Genomic DNA, 21,850 nt, shown 5'->3' with positions numbered 1-21,850 from the left:
TATTGTAAAGTTTGGGTAAAGATACCATTACGTTCACTGAACAAAATCATGTCTGGGAGGGACAACAAAGTATATACTGTCTATTTATGGGAAATGATTGAAGGCAGAACAGAATATAATGGTGAAATACTGTATATGTGACTTAGAGCAGCTTGGAGTAATTGTTGGACAATTCAGAATTCAAATGTCGACTGAGGAATGATTTCAATTGGTGCGATCAGGAAACACATTTTCCTGCGCATCATATTGACCGAGGAAAATGTAGTACGCGGGCTTGGGTAGGACATTGCTAGATGATAGCTGATGGACGACATTGGTGACAATAGCAGACAAAGGAGTGAACATGCCCAAGAGACAAGGCCAAGGAAGGTATGTAGCGATAATGTGTCATGCATGTATGTTGCACTTATTTCGCACCGTACATAGCCAACCATGCTAATCTGAGGTGCGGAGGAAGAACAACAAATCAAACGCGAAGAGCAGTTCTAAAGAATCGAGTTTCCAGTTTAGATTAAACAAAACGATTTAGTCGTGTGCAGGAGGGAGGTGGAGTAAGGGCATCACAATGCCCTGAGGGATGGAGGCGATGTGGAGAGGCCTTCATCATCCAGCACTATTTCTGCGGCCATAAAAAGTCTGCATCGCAGGGCATTTTCATCGTCACCATCATCTCGCCGTAACCTCACCATCACCACCAGGGCCAGCAGGGTAGCGCAGTACATCACAGAAAGAGCAGCTGGGTTCGTTTCCGGACTCGGGAGCCTTTTTGTGTGGAGTTTGTATGTTCTCCCCCCGTTCTGCATACATATCCTCCGGATTCTCCGATATATGACAGCCAAAATATCCCAGGACTGAACAATTACCCGCAATGTACTTAATGTGATCACACGGTGACCTAACCACCATCTTACTAATTGCACATAGCAACATCACCCCCAACTGTTGACACTTGGCAGGGCCCTCGTCTTGAGACTCAGCAACGCTTTGCTGGATAAGTAAGCGTTATAACAACAATCACGATGACGATGATCACCATCATCATCTCATTGCGGTGACCTTTCCATCATCATCTCATTGCGGTGACCTTTCCATCAGCTGTGCGCACGTGTCCGAGAGGGGCGGGGTGTGCGTGACGTCACCGCGTGGCCCCCGGAAGTGCCGCACGTGACGCGCCCATAAGACATGGCGACCGAGCAGTGAGAGATCCCGAGCGGAGCGCGCAAAGTTCAGCATCGCCCTCGCGTGGCCCAGTGTTGGCTCTCGGTGACAGCGAACGACACCTCACGGCACCGACGAAATTTTCCCGCCGTCACTTCGAGCGTCAATAGCAAGAAGCGGACGCGATTTGTTGGTGAGTTTTTAGCTCTGGCCTCGCAGCCAAGGCCTAGCCATTGCCCTGATTCTCCGCAGGAAGCCTGCGCGTAGGCCTCCCGCGGGGGCCGCGCTCCGTCGCCGCGGCAGGGGAATGCGAGGGCGAGATTCCTCCGTCCCCTCTGCCCCCGTCGCCGTGTTTATCTGCGGGTGTCGCGCTACCGCCGCCGCCGCCGTGAACGCATGCGGACGTGTGGCGATGAACGCACGCCCGAGACATCGCAACGGCCGGGCGGCATTGTAAACACGGTGGGGGTGTGGGGGGGGATGTCGGGTCGTGATGCCATTACTGCGGAATCCAGACGCGGGGCCTTCCCGCCCGGAACAACCCGCTGCTGGTCCCGAGGCAACGAGTCTTGGTCTCATTTTCCCTCGTCTCACTTCCGGACCCCTATTGCCTCTCGATCACCTCGCCGTCCTCTCTCTCTGCCGGCTGTGGCATGCGGGTGGCACGGCCCGGTCACCCGGGTTCGTGCGCGGGGTTGCGCCTGTCGTGCCGTCCTTCATCGTGGGTTGTGCTGTTGTTGATATTGTATTGTGTATAACCGCGTTGTTCGAATGATTCCTCTGCCCATGAAACCCGATATGTCTAGCTTGCATTGTCTCGACTTCGCTCCGGCCCTGTCTCAACATATGTGCGAGTCGCCCCCAAATCTACTTTCGTAAATCAAATTGCAGTCCCGGGCATTGCACTGATCAGCTTCTTGCTGTGAGCCTCGATTGCGGGCAGTACTGTCCTCAATATGGCACGGAGCTCTTTGTAGCGACGACCAACCGATTGCGTCAGGTGTTGTATTTTGTTCAGACCGCTCGCGTCTGTCGGAAGGAGTGGTTCATCTCCACTTCTCGTGTAGAAACCGCAAGTGACCTTTCTCATCCTCTCAATGGGTTCCTGTTGTGACTCTCATCCGTTTAGCTTCGCACAAGCAGCCATCACCACCACCGCCGTCTCTGTTGGAGAAGCCTGAAAATCAGAATGTCTGCGAGTCCCGTGAGCGGCGAGGAGCCCAGCGAGTGCCCCCTGTGCATGGAGCCGCTCGAAATTGACGATGTGCACTTCTTCCCCTGCACATGCGGATACCAGATCTGCCGCTTCTGCTGGCACCGCATCCGCACTGACGAGAACGGCCTGTGCCCAGCCTGTCGCAAGGCACGGAACCCCCCTTTCTATACACACACATCACAGGCACGCTTCTAAGACATCCACGCTGTAGTCTCACAACCCACAATTAAGTATCTACCCACACTCTACACTAAACAGTATCTACTCACACAGCATCGAATACCCACACTCCAGCCTCTAACCAAACTCTACAGCCCACACACTGAGGTTTGAGTAAAACCCCAGCCTATATCTGTATCTTCACTACATACCTACACCTCCGCCCTCTTCCCAGCCTCACCTGAAAGACTGAATCTCACTCCACACATGTACCTCCATCTACTGCATACACTTCACCCAACAGCGCAGAATCTATCAGCAACCTCGAGACTTCATCCAAAATCTGCACCCACCCTCCACCATGAAAAAACACACTGCACCTCAAAGCCATCATAGGCACACTCACATAGATAGACAGGCACATATTTTAATATGTACGTGCTTATGCGTTTATACCCATGAACAAATCACCCAGAATGTTCCGGATCTCTTTTGATCTCTGAAGCTAAGCTGGTTCAATCCTGGAAAGTGCTTTGATGGGCTGCCTTCATGCACAAGCAGGTCTTAGAGACATCTGTGGGGCTGTGCTATGTCGTGGGAAATAGAGGGCAGTGCACCAAACTCCATTGCTGTGCTGTGCTTTTATGCTCCCACACCTTTGCTCTCCTCCATAACCAATCCACACTAATTGGCACGGTCAAATAATTCCCAAAACCCTGCAATAGTTTGACTGATGGCCTCTGTATATGTACACGTGTGTGTGTGCGTTAATGTGCACTCGTGTATGTCCGCAGCCCTATTCAGAGAATCCGGCTGTGTACAAACCGCTGTCGACGGAGGAGCTGCAGAGAATAAAGAGCGAGAAGAAGCAGAAGCAGAATGAGCGCAAACACAAGCTGTCCGAGAACCGTAAACACCTGGGCAGCGTGCGTGTGGTGCAGAGGAACCTCGTCTTTGTTGTCGGACTGTCGCAGAGGCTGGCTGACCATGAGGTCACACACACATGCACGTGCCACACAGGCACACAGACAAATTCCCCCTGTATAGCCACACACAGTGTTGGGCCAGGTGCTGTTAGTGAGGACATTTGAAGGCCAGGACAGAACTGACTGGCCACATTCTGTTTCCTCCCTGCCAATGTGTACACACCGCACCTAGGGGAAGCCCAGGAAAGGTTCAGATATGAATCGATGATGTTGGCCGTTAGTGGGAATTGAACTCGTGGTGGCGGGTTTGTTGCGCAGTTGAAATAACCACTGCACTACCACTCGGCCACTACGTGTGCACATCCACACTGGCTTGCACACACATGTACACAAATGTGCCCATACATGCACACCCATGAAAACATGGGCGTGCATATGCACACCAGAAAATACCCTGGTGTTGCCACTCACCAGGCAACCAGTTCTTGTATAAAAAGTAACACTTGTCACCAAGTTACAATATGAAGCTTAAGTGCTGTTTCATTTCACAGGAGTCAACTCTTTATTAACTACTAGGGAAACGGATAGGAGGGGTAACCGCAGATAATACAAAACAAGGATATTGCACAACATATTTGAATGAGGTTATAGAGAACACATTTATTGTCTACCCATGTAGACTGGTGGAGGAGATATAGACTTAGTCATTCGGTTTTATTGCTTCTTAAAGTGCTTTGTTGACTTGCGTGGTTGCGGTCATGTGAGCAATAAGTGACTGTTCCTAGATTGGAGAGTAACGGCTAATGTTACAAACTCAACTCCGTCATCAACAACACTGGCCTTCAAAGGAAATAGCTGATGTTTCGGGCAATGGCTCTTAACTGCACATAAATAGAGGAGCCAGAGAGATGGAGACTGCACTATACAACATGTGAGCTGTTACATATTAATATATCGAATAATTGAGCCCAAGAATGAGTCGCGATGTGGATAACGGTGTTGATCATTTTTTAGGTGGATACTAAGAGACCACACTAACATGGTTACCCATAATGCATTGTGCCAACAACATTAATTAAGTTAGATACAAATGAGTATGGAGCAATACTTTTTTGATTGAGGGGTTTGTCTGCTACTTGATATTTATAAAAAGTTAGCAAATAATTAAACCATTTCGTGCATATGCCAATTAAAGATTTAATCAGACATTTAAAACATTTCTCATGCCCTATTGAGTACAGTGCACACTCCAGCTCTTAAGCACTCCCAATGGCCTCTCTTTGCGATGAAGAAGGGCCATTGCCCATCTTGTTTCCTTTGAAGGCAGTGCTATTGACGGAGTTATTGTAATTTGTGCTTGTGCAATACTGCCAACGGTAGCAGTATCGCCTATGTAATTTAGCTAATAATTAAAGCAGTGCACACATGTAAACATGTTTATTTTTCTGCAAGCTACAACCCAGCTATGCAACCTAGATTATACCAACTACGGACCAATTGAGCGTTAATTGTAAGTTTTGGACACATTTTCCAGGATATGGATTTCAACATGTTGTGCTTTTATTATTTAGTGGCCCCATGTCTGATTGGTTTTATTTTAAGCTTTGGCTATGTTTTTAAGAAACCCATTTCATGATTTCTTTGAGACATTATTCATTCCATAGTCTGGGCAGAGACAGCTCCCATTTTGCCAGCAGAAGTGGATGCGGTGACATGAGCAGATGTTGCAGTGGTGGACCGTTGTTGGGTTGTTGGGCGTGCTTTACTGTTGTTACGTTGGGTTGTCGTCTCTGATTGCTGGATGTCATTGTGCATGGCGGCGTTGTGTCGTGTCATGCTCAGGTGTTGAAGCGGCCCGAATACTTTGGGAAGTTTGGAAAAATCCACAAGGTGGTCGTCAACAACAGCACGTCCTACGCCGGCTCCCAGGTATCAGCCTTTTGTGGGTGTTCCAAGAAGGTGGAGCTATGGTGCACTGCTGATGACACAGCAGGGAGTGTTTGTTGGATTCTGGCTGTGGCAGTGGTGGGGAGAATGCGCCTCTGATTATATGTAAGCGGTGGCTTTAATCCTGGCTCATGGGAGGAGTGAACAGGATTGAGTTTCTGCTGATCACACCCAGTGTTTCTCTAAATACTCAATGTCCAGTGCCTAACATTGTTGGCGCCGCCAGTTCCAACTTTCTCGTTTTAGTCACGGCAGCCACATCTAAGCATGTTATAATATATGAGCGTTTGAGTGTTGCCATGTGTGTGATTATGCTGGATGCATTCACATGGTTAGTCACTTGCAGAGCAACAGTGGTAGGCTGCTGCCTCGATGTGAGTGGCCTGGTGGCTCAGCTGTCAGAGCGCTGAGCCAGCCCTGATCAAATCTTGGTTTCGAGTCGCTTTTTTAGCTCTCTGGGATTCCAATTGGATTCTCAAGTGTAGGGTGATTATGGTATCGGCTAAGTCACAAATGACTGTTCCACAAAAAACCCTAACATCAAATTTACTTCTGCTTTGGCCAAATTACACTTCTGTGAATGAAAATATCGGTTTGACTTTCAGGTGACGAACATTACTCTCATTGGCAGCAAGTGGAAAAGTGCTACCCCCATTTGTGTTGAACAGGCCATTCGAAGGGATTTCGGAGGTTGCTCTGGTATCTGTTTCTGGGGGCCATTCTATAACAAAGGGTTGCACAGCTCAGAGTTCAGAGTGGATACTTGATCTCATGATATAACACTGATAGCACAATCGAGATAACATTGGCGAAATATACTGAAAAAGTGTGGTGCTCGCATGGGTACTCACCGAGTGTTTTTGTGCTTGCAGGGCCCGAGCGCGAGTGCGTACATCACGTACGTGCGGTGGGAGGACGCCCTGCGTGCCATCCAGGCCGTCAACAACGTGCAGGCCGATGGGCGCACGCTCAAGGTGAACACCTGGCCCCCCTGCAGATCAATACCCCATCTCTTACCACCACAATACACATCGGCCACGGTCAATCCACTGCTGGATGAAGGCCTCTTCCCAATGCTGCCACCATCTCTCATGATCCTGCGTTGCAACGATCCATCAAGCACCTGCACGCATACTGGTTGAATTGCTCCATTTCCGAGGTGGGCAACCTCTGGGGTGCCTCCCATTCCTTGGCTGCGACGCTGTCATTAATCTGGACCATTGTCTATCCCTTCAAGCCAGAACGTTGCCTGCCCAAGCCCACTTTTCTAAATAGTTTGTACGATGTGATTAACCGATGTATGTTCTCTAATCCATGTGTTCCTCTTTATGTCTCTGTGTAATTCCAAGCAAGGATATCTCCATGCTTTCTTTTGTAGTTCAAACTGTTTCGTTCATGAACATGTCATGTCGGGTAGCACACCCTGAATACGCCTTTACTTGTTTACATTGGCACATCATATACACTCAGTCACTTACACACGCACCACTTAGGTGTAGTCTTGTGTAGTCCTAGCCTGCAGCTTGTGCAGTGCGACGTGGTGTTCGCTTATTACCTGAAAAGGTATGCCAAGGTTGTTGTTCTACCATGTGTGAAATATAAAAGCCACGTGCGCTTGTCGAAGTTTAAGTACAAGCATGTATAAACGCTCACAAAAAACAAACTTCTCCGTCATCATGAACTCTTCCTTAAATATATAAATATTTGTAATCGGCTTGTGTTTCGGAGAGACACCCAAGCTGTTCTGAAGAAGAGCCACTCCCCAAAACGCCGTGCTACGACAATCATTCGCGAAAAATGCGTGAATTTTGGGGTTCATAAAATAATTTTCATAATTCCACCAGTCAAAATTAGATTTTTGTTAAATGTACCTGCGAATACGCGTGCACACACATATGCTCACATGCGCACACAATCATGCAGGCATCGCTGGGAACCACCAAGTACTGCAGCTACTTCCTGAAGAGCGCTCAGTGTCCCAAGCCGGACTGCATGTACCTACACGAACTGGGCGACGAGGCTGCCAGCTTCACCAAGGAGGACATGCAGGTGCCTTGGGACCCAGCCACAGGCATTGTTGAAGGGGGGGCGGTCTCTCCGTAAACTTGAACCTGAGCAGAATCTGCCCATGGACCTGGCTGTTTTTTTTACAATCGTCTTGAAAGGATGTGGCCCAGCGGTAGTGCCGCTCGTTGCAGAGGTTCGATGTTCAAATTGGGCAGATCTCCTACGGTTACTGCAGGTGTTGCCATCACGGTCATCATCACCCACTGCATCATCACAGCGGCTGCCCTGGTTTATACTGCGGTGTGTGTTGACCATCAAGTAATCTACGCCACCAGCTTCACAGTGGATGTTAAATATCCCGATGACTTAATTCGGAGAAGAATAGCCCATTGTGTCTCGTATCATGGTCCAAGTTTTCCCAATTTGAAAGAGTATACCACAAATGACATTGCAACTTAGCACGACCTTTGTGAAAAAAGTCTTGAGACTCTGTGAGGCTTTCATGGGAAACAAGTATAATGTATATGTGATGTATCCTTTTATTGCCACCTCTCTGATTTATATTGACCTTGGTCTTGTGCAGTACATGATTGGTTACAGAGGTTGATCTTTACTTAAAGTGGTGAACAACGTCATGTTCTGGCTCTCCGCTGTGGGTGCTTTCAGGCTGGCAAACACCAGGACTATGAACAGAAGCTCTTGTCAGACCTCGCAAAATCCGGTCCAGCTGCACCCCCGGCCACCACCAACTCGAGCCTTCTGCCTCCCAACGCTGCCCCCCCTCCCAGTTGTGACAAGAATGGGCGGGGCCGACAAACGGGCACCTTCAGGTGACCACTATCGTGTGCCACACTGGCCTGTTTCACACCGCTCCCCTTGTTAGGCAGTACCACATGTTCACAATGAGCACTCCAACCGGTGGCATGATTTTCTCTAACGTTACGCACCGTGCTGGGATACACCTCACCCATGCTTTACCATTCTGTGCCACACCACAATAAGCATACCGCCCCTCACTCTACCACACCATGCCAGTGGCACACCGTACATTACAACAGTGCTACAATATGTCCTGCCACACCATGAACCATGGCTTTACCACACCACGCTACAACCACATCATGGCTGTACCACACCACGCTGTGCCATCGTAACACCATGGTGGTAGTACACCACGCATTGCACACGTCAATACCACACTTGAAAGCCTCGTGTGTCTTAACACCTTGTGCCAGTGTTAATAACACGTCTTCTTTTCAATGCGGTCTCCCCTCGTGTGTGTGTGTATGTGCACGAAGGCCGGGCAGCAGCAACAAGGAGAACTGGCCGTCGTTAGCAAACCCGGGAAGTTTGGCGTCGGAGAATGGAATAGGGGGTGAAGGCAGCCCGAGCTCAACACCCAGTCCAGACCTCAGCCCAGAGATGCACACAACTACAGAACACAGGTGAGTTTTGTGCACACGTACACGTGTATACGGAGACACACATGGCCATGTTGCGTGTGTTGGCCAACCCTGATCTCCTGCCTAAGTCTGTTGTGTTTTGTTTCAGACCTCCAGACAATCACACTACAGATGCACAGAGTAATCACCAGTCCAGTAGCAGCCCCACACAGGTGAGATATGCCTTTGCTTGGCTTGTTCACAATTGTGTTCCTCTATTATTATGATTATTTACCTGAGAAAGCCTCGCTGAGGAAGGTCCATGTACGTTTATGCAGTAGTGTTTGATGTTTTGTAATCCCAATTGAGTCGTTTGCAGGTCGCACAGGAGAGGGCAGCACTTTCCCACCCACTATATTTAATTGAGGTCTGTTGCATGAGCTTCAAATGTTTTAATTCTGAGCTGAAATCTTGCCAAACATAATGTTATTTTTAGATTTAAATTTCCATGTAATAAGCCACTTCGTTTGACCTATCATTTGTGGCCAGGTCACTTTTGAAAAAGAGCTATATAGCTGAGTGGGCCTTATCTGGAAATAAACTCCTTAAAACAAGAAAAAACGGTTTTGTTAACAACTTTGTTTAACTCACAGTCGAGAAGTCCGTCAATGGGACACGCGGCGCCTGCTTTCTGTGCGAGCCGATTCCACAGTTTAGGGACAGTGGCGTTTTTGACCTCAATTATATAATTAATCAGCCGTCCATACAAACATTGTAATTGGTTGAAAGGAGGCAATTAATTGATGAATTGATGCCGATTTTCATACAGCCATGCATTGTCACTGGATCTGAGTACGTGTGCAAAGTTTGGAATTGATTGGACAACAGGAAGTAGACTAACTTTTGATTACAAGATTTGACTACGACGGACACACGTGAAGTTAAATTAAACCGTTGAAAAATAAGTGGTTTTCTGCAGTTATTGATGACATGAGACCATGAACTTGCCACACTTGAGAACCCGGTTTAATCATAGAGCCGGCTGACTCTGATTGGGTTTCAGGATCTCAGTGGTGCTGGTTTAGCGCTGTAACCCCCGAGCCAACCCGTCTGCGGGCAGGTTCTTAAGAGTCCGTTCGTCACCCGTCTGTATGTGTGGTGTCCCAGTGATCAGCGGTAGTGTAGTGTTTAGTGCACTGCACTATTAACCTGGTGACTTGACTTGGAATCCCGCTCACAGCCAACATTGGTGAAGAATATCTGACCCAGTCCTAGGCCTACCCAAGGTTTACGCTGCTTTAAACGAGTACCTTGTGCAATATGTAAATTGGGGGGGTAAAGGCGGCCAGGCATGGTTTTGTCCAACACCACTCCCTTGTGCTGCTCTTAATAGGTGCTCTCTAATAGCACTTGCCCCAACAACGTGTTTAAAGGAGGACCATATAGGAAATATTTGTCTTTGTGGTGTCACAGAGCGGCAGTGGGAACAGTGCTGACCTGGACGGGGGAATCAGCCTGACCCCATCACCACCTCCCGGCCTCCCGAGCCCTCGGCCTGCATTTGACCCCGTGCCGGGCGGGGTAAGCGCTGGCATCGGCCTGGGGCTGGGTGGCCCCGAGAGCTCGCAGTCCCTCTTCTCGTCCAGCTCCAACCCATTCCGGCACCGGCTCGTGGGCATGGGGCTTCCCTTGCCAGACCTGGTGCCGCACACGCCAGACTGGCTCGGAGCGCCCAGCCTGTCCGAGCCAATGCCGGAGGCGCCTTTCACATCCGGTGAGAAGCGGCGATGTGGCGATGTCGGGAAGCCAAGCGGATTTTGAGGAATGGCTGTTGGTTGTATGTAGATTTGTAATAAGTTGCTACTGGGCTGCAGTCGCCCTCCAGCGATGGTGGGTGGAGTAGCGACGCTTGCAACAATGAGCAGGGTGCCGGGCAGCTAAACACAGCAGGTTGATAGTGGTGAGTGCAGGCGGTGCAACTGTCAGTCATTTCAGTTGACCCATAATACAGTACCTGGGTCTGTCCCATGATCTGCCAGTGAGAACTCATTGCATCACGTTGCCTCAATGTGCACATGGCCTCAAAATGCACCGAGCCTAGCACAAGCACCATGATGATGTGATCTTCACTTAGTGGAGAATGGCAGTTGTGGATGTTTACATGCATTTGCGTATGTTTGGGGAGTTTATTGCCCAGTGTGTGTGTGTGGTGCAGTGGGTCACACACTGCCCTATGTTCCCAGCGATCTGTGCTTGGGTCCAGGCCTTGAGCATCATCATTGGCAGGAGTTTTATCTAAATCTCTGCTGGACCTCCTCTCGGTTGCCGGTCGTAAACGTCGGGACTGAATTTGAGACACAAGTGCCTGAGTGTGGTGCAATCCGTGCCCCCTATTCATCGTGCCGCCCTTAAAGTTCCTCACGAGCAGCCTTTGCCAGTGCACCCTCCCAGTGAGGCTAACCATGCGATGCTCGGCTATTCCGTTCCTGTGTAGAAACCATCCCTGTGTCCTCTGCGACGGACTGGCAAGCTGCTTTTGGGTTTGGCTCCTCGAAGACGCAGGACGACGATCTGGGCTTCGACCCGTTTGACGTCACCAGCAAGGCGCTCGCCGACCTCATGGAGAAGGAGCTCTCTTTGTCCTGCCCTCCGCTCACGGTGTCGAGTGTAACCGCGCACGGGCCCCCGGGGTTCCACAACCACCACCTCCACAACCGGCACGCCTACGCTCACGCCAACGGCCTGCTGGGCGGTCACGCCAACGGCCTCCTCCCGGCGGCTAACGGCGTGGCGTTCGTGCCGGCGCGGGGCTACGCGGCGCGGCCCAGCGCGGCGCTGCCCCTCGGCTTCCCGCTGTGGCACCCGGCGCGGTTAGCTCATCACCCGCACGGCGCGCCCGGAAGGCAGCCACCGTCGCCAACCGCGTCGTCGCAACCGCCGACCTCGTCCGCAGCCTCTGCGCCCGCATACGGCGTGGAACCCTCGCTCGCCGCACGGCACGGCCCTGGCACAGGTGGGGGCCGAAACGACGTCGGAGCGACTTGGAGGCGGGGTATGGCCGTGGCATTGGGGGGGTGTGGAGATTTAGAAATGTGGCCTTGCACGGGCACCGTGGTGACGTCTCCGCCACTTCGTGGACAATGGCGGTTGTGTGTTAATGAGCGATAGCGTAGTGGTTGGTGCCCTGCGCTACGGAGCCAACAACCTGAGTTGGATTCGCAGCTTTGGCGAATGCAAGGGGCGAACTGTGCCCGTGTGCGAGCGTCGTGTGTGTGTGGCTGCGCTTGCATGGATCCCGTTCGGTGAGCTCCGCCTCTGCACTGACCGCCGTCCGTGCGCGCGTGCAGACACTGACGGCGCCTCGAGCGACTCTCACAAGGAGTGGCAGGACAGCCTCCGTGCACTGCTCCCCAACGTCAACATCAGTTTTGGGGGGCTGCCCCCCGGTTTACCCCATGGCTCCAACTTACCCCAGCCCCCCGGCCCCCACACTGCCGGCACAGCGAGCGGACCCGGTGAGACGCTGCTCACAAGTGTTTTGTGATTCTGCGTTGATAGTGGAGGTGCATGAGCACAAATAATACAACTCCACGCATGCGTCGCTAACGTTGCCCCTGAGAGGATAGCGTAATAGGTGACCTTTTTGGCAATGGTCCTTTTCAACAGCGTATTTGCTATGATAGCCCAAGCATGTATTAGGTAGGCCGCCTTTTCCTTTAATGCACCGCTGCCGGTGTGGGCGAGCTCGGCTGACCGAGAGGCTCTTCCCACGGTGTGTTGGGGCAGGTGCAGCCAAGGTGGAGCCCATGTGGCCAGGGGACAACGGCTGGATGGACCCTGCCATCATCACAGGTACTGCACTGGCATGATGACCACAGCCTCCCCTCGGCACCATGGTGTGGCAGGGGGGGGAAAGAGGGTTGTGATGGAGCCTGCATTTCTCAGGGCCTCTTGTCGGGAAGTCTACGTGGGACTGTAGCAAGTGAGAATGCATCACAGCAGGGTTGCAGCTCCTATGGCTGCCTGGCCTGTGACTTAAATTCACATGGCCCACATAATTTATGCCCCTTCATGTGATAATGGTGGTCGTCGCTATGATAACGGTGGTTGTGGTGGCTATGGGAGTGGTAGTTGTTGGTGGTGGCTTTACTAGTGATGGTAATGGTCATGGTAATGTTGGTTATTGTGGTGATGGTGGTTATGGCCATGTTGGCAATGGTAGCAATGCAGTTTGTTGGGCGCGTGTGCCATGCAGGCATCCCTGCGTGCGGGGGGCTGGTGCCGGAGTGCCTGGACGAGAGCCCCCCACACTGGCTCAAGTCCCTGCAGGCGCTCACCGAGCAGGACTGCCCCCTGTCCCCACCGCCAGCTCCGCGCACCACCGGCGCCCCTCCGCCCCACTATCTGACGCACACAAACCCCGCGGCGCACGCCGGAATGCTGCGGCCCGGCTGGGGGGCCGTGCATCCCCATGCCAACATGGCCCCCTTCGCAGGGCTGGGCCCTCTCAGCAGACGCACGCCACCGCCCGGCTTCCAGCCGGCACTCGGCCCCACAAACAAACCTCCTGCAGACTTCCTACAGAGCCTGGCAACCAACCAGCATTAGCACCGCCCCTCTCCACCGCCCATCCCGGTGTGCGTCTCTGGCCTCCCGTCCCCTCCCCTATTCTCGCCAACCTCTTCACTCGTTTTGTCACTCTCGAGCCCTTTGTCTCCATCCTTGAAGTTGTTGGATCGATATCTGTCTCTCATTCACCCCCCGCCCCTCCCCTGTCTCTCGGATCATTGCAACAAGATGTATAATGGGGGAGGGGAAACGCAGCAGGAGATGCTTAACATGAATAATTTCCCAAAGGAAAAACCCCTAAGATCAAAGTCCACAAGTGGGGGCGGTGGCGTCGCATGCGACGAGGAGGCTTGCGCGGTGCCTGCAACCGGCACTGAATGGGTGCGACAAACTCACCTGGTTTGTGGTTTCAGCACGGGGCCCACCTTCCCTCCCTCCCTCCCTCCTTTCCCCAGTCTCGCTCACCCCGCTTCTTGCCGTCCCGCTTGGCTCCGTTTTAATGCAATCCCAGGGAGTGCTCAAAGAACCTGGCCACGCACAATCATTGTTTGTAGTAGATGTATTGTATGCCAACGTCAGAGCAATGCCAGGGTGCAAAAGTCTATGATGAGCTTGGACAACTTTTGCTGGCAGCTGTCACAGGTGACACGTTTACGATGAGCAACTGCAGTAATTTCTGCTCTGGCCTGTGGACTACTTGTACCAAAATGAATTAGCAGATGATTCGCCTTCCCAAAGTGTTTTACACATCCCATCAGGCACACGGGTTCTAGGAGTGATTTATCAACAGCATTTAATACATGCAGGTTCTGGACTGGTTTCAACATTCACTGTCGCATCGGCAGAGTAAGGCTTGCTTAACAATGCTTGTGAACTGCCAGATTACTTTAGTCAAGGGCTCTTAACTTGGTATCTGACTCGAGGTGGCAGCGATGAGATGTCCAGATTTTATTTGTGCCACCTACATTTTTGCATTTGAAAATTATGACAACCATTGGATTAGTATCTCGGGTAGGAGCGAGAGGGAGCAGCGTTGGGAAGCGGCAAGGGAAAGGGGCAGTCGTTGGCGAGGTGTGCACATGATTGTGCTTAAACAGCTGGTGCCTTTTATGGAAAAAAGTGTTCTTGGGTATGTCGAGGTGGTGTTTCTTAAGTGGAAGTTTAGTTAACGTAGGGTGGTTGTTTCTGTGAGGTGTGGAGGCTTGTGGCAAGAGGAGCAGTTGGAACCTGAGCTGAATGCCAGAGTAGGATTCCTTTTTAAAGTTGGAATAAATGAGTGACGCTGGGTAAGGGGGAACACGTGCAGGTTGGCATCGTGCGCAGCCCATTTTTGTGATATAATTTTCGTGCATAATGAGTTTTTGGAAGACAGGTTTCCGAGGTGGCCTTTGGCATTGCATTAAGACACTTCCCTCCTCACCATTCTGGCTCCCTTGTCCACGAGCTTCCCTTGCTGCCCGCCCCCTCCCTCCCGCTCCCTGGAGTCGCGTGCGAGCGGTCGGAGCTGCGTCGAAGGCGCCGAGGACGTCGGTGGGCTCTGGCTGCTGGAGTCGCCCTTTGCACGATCATGGATGAGACTTCCCACCGCGTCCTCGTGTGGTCTCTTTGCTTCTGCTCCTAGAACCCCCTTGCTACGCCTCGCCTTCCTAGAGCCTCGCTTGTGCCCCCTACAGGGGGTGCCCCCGCAGCTGGCCGCTCGTGCCAAGCTCCACGCTGACCTCGTTGCTACAAAATCGTTAGAGCAGTAGCTGGGGGATGCTGTGTGACCAGGGACCCCCTCGGTCTGTTACCACGCGCTGCTCGGTACACTTGGTCTGCCTCCTCAACGCCAACTTGACGCCCCCCCCCCCTTACATCTCATTCTTATAATTTATGTTCATGCAATAAAACACTGCATTGACTTGAGAGTGTGTGCGATCTCTTTTTATTCGAATCCAGCACGTTCTGTAAATGAGAACCAATTGCAGCAGCGACATCAATACCTTTTTTTCGAGCGCATTCTCTAGATTATGTTGTGCTTACAACCCAATCGTCCTTTAGTGGCAAAGCGGTTGCTCGACTGAGATGCCCGAATGTTGGAAAGATATGTCAGGAATTGGCACATTCCAATGGAGCCAAGACGATGCTCTGCATTCCATCTCGGCAATTGACGCCACAATCTCTACGAGATTCTGCATTGTTCCTCGTCTACGTAACTTCATACCAAATTGTCTTTGAAGTCAGATCAGCTGCTCTGCGACCACCAACATGTTGCAACCACCAGCAATAAGACAGTCCTAGGTGAAACATCGTAGAGACGCTCCCAGGGACTGTCCAATACAAGCGCTGGGCCTTGACAAGAATGCTCCTCACCTGGTTCGCGCAAATCTCGTTGATGGACAAATCGACACTGCAGTGAGAACGAACTGGCGGCACATCTTCACGTCACGACAGCAGATGCAGGTTCTCTCCACACGTCCTTCCATCAGACGTGACGTGAGATGACAATAAACTTCCAGAATACAAGGTCCTGGCCAACCCACAACTCCCAATGCACCCAGACATTGCACGAGCCGCCTGAAGTCCCACACGGCCGCCTTAGCCTCCCAAATGCTAATTACACACAGAACCAGGTACTGATTTAAAGTGAGGCCCAGGACTGGTTCATGTACACGCCACTTTGTGGTCATGTCGGGTTTGTTGCACTACGCTAATCACTGTGCCACCTCTCGCCATACACAATAACTGTCATCCACTACCAAGTGGCAGTGATATGGTGCTTGTGCCAGGTTAGGTGCACCTTGAGGCCACGAAGTGTCGGAGGCTCCGACAGGAGATGGATTGACTGAGATGACTGGCATGCCTCACTTGTGCGCCCCACTGTGCCAACTTGCTGTGTTTTAGCTGCCCAGCGCTCCGCTCATTATGAGCGTCACTCTGACCTCCGCTTTTGGAGGGCGATTGCCTTCAACCACCCTGGAGCCTCAAAGTGCACCTAGCCTGTCACTGCCCAATAACATCCGTGATGAGCCTCCTCCACGTAGGTCAATCTTGATACTGTTGGGACCAGCTCCCGACAAGTCTGATCTTCTCTCACCCATGCCATGCCCATTCATCCCCCTCTAAATGGCACAATAACAGCCAGACAACAATGTCATATGCAATACAAATTTTATTAAAACTTAAAGAATCCTGCTTTGACATCACGATGTACAATGACCCGAGAGTGCTATTTGAATCCGAAATCTTCCGAGGTGCATGTTGGAGGTGCGAATGGTAAACACGGAGCACGCGAAGTCATACATGAAGTGGCGTGACTTGGGGTTCCTGAAATCACAAGCAACGGCAGAAACATAATCCATGCAAAGCAAAGTAGCATAATCAACAACTCGAACCTACTCTGCTGTCGTCTCACACTCGGCACAATCGCTCACGAGCGACACAGCCGCCCAGCCACTACATCTCAATTGAATGAACACCTCGACTGTCACACGAAGAGTTCTCATTTTCTTGTTTCCAAACTTAAAAAATGTTTAACTTTTTTCCATGTCTCAAATGAGAAGAGGTGCCACGTGGGGAAGGCACGGCCTCGGTGCCCTTCCAATGCTCTGTGACGTTTGCTTTGTGCCGAGGCCTTGCGGCCGGACTCGTCGCCTTGCAGGGTGCACGGCCTGCCCTGGTGTCGTCACAGCAGCCCGCCGCTTTCCCAGGGTGGGGAAGGCAAACAACGGGACGTAGCCAGATAAATTTGATCGACTGTGGCAGCCTTGCCCACAGTGGCTCGACGTGAAGGCAGTGCAGCTGGCAACGCTGTACAAGGACACTGACACACACGCACAAAACTCGCAACATCCGCCGCACTTTACACACATACGAGCACGCACACGTGCGCGTGCTTCCCAGCCGTCGTCGTTTGTCGTTGTCGTAGGGAGCGCTAGCGACGTCCGCGGTCCCTGGCGGGCGAGTGGCGGGCGCTGCGGGCGTGCGTCGCCAGCGCGGCCATGCTTGCCGCGGGCGTGCAGGCGCTGGGCTCGCAGCGGCACTCGAGGGCGCGGTGGTAGTCGTACTCCTTGAAGCCGTCGGCGCAGCGCAGGGGCACCGCCTGCTTCTCGAAGTGAACCTCGCGGCAGCACGAGCAGTTGTGGCTGGAGATGCCCTCGGACGTGTACCTGCGTGCACGCGTGGTGGTGGTACAAATTAGCGAGTCTTGAGCCCGATGGAGGCTTCCGGTGTCCAATGAGAAGCTTTGAGGCCGAGCGCAAAGGTGATCTGGTCTTGGCATGAATGGACACTGCTGGGAAGGGCTCGCTATCCAACAATTCCGTTATTCAAGTTGGGGAAGGGTAGCAGCAGATGGGGAAAGTTATTGAATTACTGCAGTGACAGGCAGGTACAGCCGCACCCAGGGTGCTGTTGTGTTGGCCAGTAAGAGGCAGGTAAGGAAGCGTGGGGAGCAGGCCCCTTACCAGCTGAGCGATGGACACAATCCTTCACAGTGCGTCACGTTGACTGGGTAGATTGACTGGCACCCATCCACCATCAGGGTCTGCTCTTCGGAAAACATCTTGCAGCGTTCCGGGACTGGATATCCTGGCAGTTTACCTGTGTGGGTGATGTGTGGAACCCACGCACACAGAGAATTCAGACACGGTAGTTGACACGCGGCTTGGCGCGCGTCGACACGTGGCTGGCGGTGCTTTGGGAAGTGCAGCCACAGCTCACGGGTGCTTTGAGTTTTATGATGTCCCACGAAGCATGGGTGAATGTTCGCGGGTGAATGTTCGTTCGTGTGTAAAGTGTGCTCGGTGTGCTCTGCGAGCACGTGGGCCACAGAGCCGGCGCGTGCTGATGCCCAAAACTCACATTGTTCGCAGCAATCCTTCACCACCACGGTGCCATTCTGTTTGGGGCAGAACAAAGAGAAGCCATGAAACGCTCGCCTTCTCAAGCGGGAGTTGGCAGTGCTCGGCGCTGGTGTCCAGACTAGTGGCGTATCGTGGTTGGCACGGGGCCCTGGCACTAGGGATGAAATGGGGCCTTCCCCTCCAATTTCCCTCACCCCTCTTCGTTGCCCAGTGCCTGGGCCCCTCTGGGCCGTGGGGCCCAGTGTAGTGGCACCGCCTGCACACTACTCGGTAGCTACGCCACTGGCCAGGAAAGAGAATTAGGCACGGGGGGTTACCGAAGCGAGATGTCGGTGTGCATGCATTACCACCGCGGCGGCGGCGGTTCCCAACCTGTGGTCCACAAGGCGATGGGAAGTGGCCCACAGAGGCTGTCACAGTTGTTCTCAGCACACCGCCGGTCTTACTACACATTAGTCCGCGGGTGCGGTTAGTCACCCCCGCGTCAGCGCGTGTGTGCGAGTGTTCGGCAGTCTGCGTGCGTCAACGCATTTGAAAGGGTGCACACACTTACCTCCAGCGCACATTCTTCCTTACTGAATTCTGGACAAAACACATTGGTCACCACCAGCAGGGCATCCCCATTGAACTCCTCACAGCTGTACGACGTGCAGTTTTCTTTCCACGACGTGCCCGTCTGGAGCAGAGGCATTGCACGAGAGAGCACAAGTCGGTACCACCTAAGGTAGCAATACTTTATTAGTGCTGCGTATTTATACAGCCAAGGTGACGAGAGAATTGTTGTCATCATCAACGGGCATCACATCATGTACGTCGGTGCGTTGAGGAGTCCTCATCAAGTCTCACCGGAATCAACGTGCCGTTCCAGGTCTTGCAGACTGCATGGCACACGAAGGGCGCGAGCGTCAAGCAACAGGAACACGCAAAGTTGACATGGGACACACAAATACAGAACAGAGCTGCAATACCGCTCAGAGACGCGGGGTGCCACTTTCCCACAGACCAAACCCAGAGGTGTTTCTCTATCAGAGCTGTGCAGCGTTGGGCAGCACGGCGCGTGTGCTCACGTACACAGGCAGTCCTTGATGCACTTGACAGTGACGGGGCTCTGCTGATGGGTGCCCTGGGGGCAGTAGCAGCCCTCAGCGCCATGGGGAGTGAGGTACGGCGCATCAAGTTTGGCGATTCTGCGGAAACGTCAACACGGGAGTCACAAATAGCATTGGCTACAATGTGTCCTGCAATGTTAGGTCCAGATATCTTCCTATCTAGTATAAATGTGTTGCTTGCTGGCGACAAAATATGCATGAAATAACAATCACCATATTCAAATAACAATCACCGTAATCAAAGAACGATCACCAAAATAAAAGTGAAACGAGACGGAGGTGGGGCGACCATGTGGTGTGCAGTGAGGAGGGGAATGTCATCAGCATCTCCGATGAGCACAGTTGGCTACGTACGGTGCGAAAGAGGTTCAACATACAACATACAGGAATAGGAGAGTGAGAGCGATGATGGGGCTGAAGTGACAGGGGGGGTGCCTTCCAGAGACAGCAGTGGAAGGAGAGACAGGGAGGAGGTCGACCTTGGAGGTGGACCCCACAGCAACGTGGGAGTCGTGGCCGCAAGTTCTGTATGTGCAGCTCTCGCCCGTTAAACCGCGGCAGCAGTGACGAGCGCGTCACGCGACTACCGCTGCCGCGAGGCCATTTCTTCACCGGCCCCGTGACTCAGCGGCAGAGCGAGCGGCTCACAATCGGAAGGTCAACAGTTCACATCCCAGTTGGGGGTTGACCTGGCCCATCATTCCTCTGGGGTCGATAAAATAGCACCACTTTGTGGGAGGTCAACATCGGTTACGGTATGGATAAACTCGTCCCCACCATACGAATGCAGAATTTCCACCACTGGCTCTGCAGGGCTGTAAACAAAAGATGAGCACCGATGCCTCGATGCTCACTCGAGCAGCAGCAGCAGCAGCAGCAGGAAGTCACTGGGAGCTCTCTGAAGGGGTGAGCGAGCAGCCGGGCGTGCCCGCGAGGTGCCCGCGAGGTGCCGCGAGGTGCCGCGAGGTGCCGCGAGGTGCCGCTCACCTGGACGGGAAGCAGTAGGTTTGGTTGCTGCACGCGTGGTACTCGAGCGGAGGCTCACACGTGTAGTCTGTACACACGGACACACACACGTCGCCATCATCCACCTGGACATCAATCGGAACCTCTCGTTTTAGATATCAATTATGGCCATTTGGCCAATTTGCACCACCTTCCTTTTCTCTCAGCAGCAGCATTAAACAAGTCTGCTGCTGCTTTAATTGAATCTGATATGTGGCAGATACAGAGGACACGCAGAGAAAGATATACACGTATCTATGAATGTACACAGATAGATATTCAAACATATACTGCCCGTGTGGATACAGATAGACGTGTACACCTCTGAACTCACAATCACACATACATAAATACACTCACAATCACACATACATAAATACACTCACAATCACACAAACATAAATACACTCACAATCACACGTACATAAATACACTCACAATTACACATACATAAATACACTCACAATCACACATACATAAATACACTCACAATCACACATACATAAATACACTCACAATCACACATACATAAATACACTCACAATCACACATACATAAATACACTCACAATCACACGTACATAAATACACTCACAATCACACGTACATAAATACACTCACAATCACACGTACATAAATACACTCACAATCACACATACATAAATACACTCACAATCACACATACATAAATACACTCACAATCACACATACATAAATACACTCACAATCACACGTACTTAAATACACTCACAATCACACATACATAAATACACTCACAATCACACATACACAAATACACTCACAATCACATACATAAATACACTCACAATCACACATACACAAATACACTCACAATCACATACATAAATACACTCACAATCACACGTACATAAATACACTCACAATCACACGTACATAAATACACTCACAATCACACATACATAAATACACTCACAATCACACATACATAAATACACTCACAATCACACATACATAAATACACTCACAATCACACATACATAAATACACTCACAATCACACATACATAAATACACTCACAATCACACATACATAAATACACTCACAATCACACATACATAAATACACTCACAATCACACATACATAAATACACTCACAATCACACATACATAAATACACTCACAATCACATACATAAATACACTCACAATCACACATACACAAATACGCTCACAATCACACATACTTAAATACACTCACAATCACACATACATAAATACACACACAATCACATACATAAATACACTCACAATCACACATACATAAATACACTCACAATCACACATACATAAATACACTCACAATCACATACATAAATACACTCACAATCACACATACACAAATACACTCACAATCACACATACTTAAATACACTCACAATCACACATACACAAATACACTCACAATCACATACATAAATACACTCACAATCACACATACACAAATACACTCACAATCACACATACTTCGAGGTGCCCGTGACATTGCCA

At 51.2% G+C, this 21,850-nt stretch overlaps 1 protein-coding gene across 2 annotated transcripts; it reads left to right on the top strand.

Annotated features, from left to right (window-relative positions):
• Nucleotides 1-1,158: 1,158 nt before the first annotated feature.
• LOC133351361 (CCR4-NOT transcription complex subunit 4-like) lies at nucleotides 1,159-15,243 on the top strand. Of its 2 annotated transcripts, XM_061566501.1 has the most exons (14): nucleotides 1,159-1,351; nucleotides 2,288-2,521; nucleotides 3,328-3,525; nucleotides 5,302-5,388; nucleotides 6,279-6,380; nucleotides 7,330-7,455; nucleotides 8,080-8,243; nucleotides 8,712-8,858; nucleotides 8,965-9,028; nucleotides 10,269-10,569; nucleotides 11,290-11,808; nucleotides 12,143-12,310; nucleotides 12,582-12,647; nucleotides 13,051-15,243. In XM_061566501.1, the coding sequence occupies exons 2-14, from the start codon at nucleotides 2,348-2,350 to the stop codon at nucleotides 13,401-13,403; spliced, it is 2,469 nt and encodes an 822-aa protein (XP_061422485.1). In that variant the 5' UTR covers nucleotides 1,159-1,351; nucleotides 2,288-2,347; the 3' UTR covers nucleotides 13,404-15,243. The 2 variants fall into 2 exon arrangements, with proteins under 2 accessions (XP_061422485.1, XP_061422486.1); XM_061566502.1 differs by lacking the exon at nucleotides 12,143-12,310.
• Nucleotides 15,244-21,850: the final 6,607 nt, after the last annotated feature.

This window comes from Lethenteron reissneri, chromosome 37, assembly GCF_015708825.2.
Source record: "Lethenteron reissneri isolate LAM-NWPU_2019-01 chromosome 37, ASM1570882v1, whole genome shotgun sequence".
Taxonomy (NCBI): Eukaryota; Metazoa; Chordata; class Hyperoartia; order Petromyzontiformes; family Petromyzontidae; genus Lethenteron; species Lethenteron reissneri.
The sequence above is the reverse complement of the archived record's forward strand: the minus strand, read 5'-3'. Positions and strand labels throughout refer to the sequence as shown.

Excerpts from the sequence above, each read along its gene's own strand:
- LOC133351361 (XM_061566501.1), top strand. The coding sequence starts at position 2,348 with ATGTCTGCGAGTCCCGTGAGCGGCGAGGAGCCCAGCGAGTGCCCCCTG. Across the intron at positions 5,389-6,278 it reads CGTCCTACGCCGGCTCCCAG|GGCCCGAGCGCGAGTGCGTA; the intron begins GTATCAGCCTTT and ends TTGTGCTTGCAG. Across the intron at positions 9,029-10,268 it reads CCAGTAGCAGCCCCACACAG|AGCGGCAGTGGGAACAGTGC; the intron begins GTGAGATATGCC and ends GTGGTGTCACAG.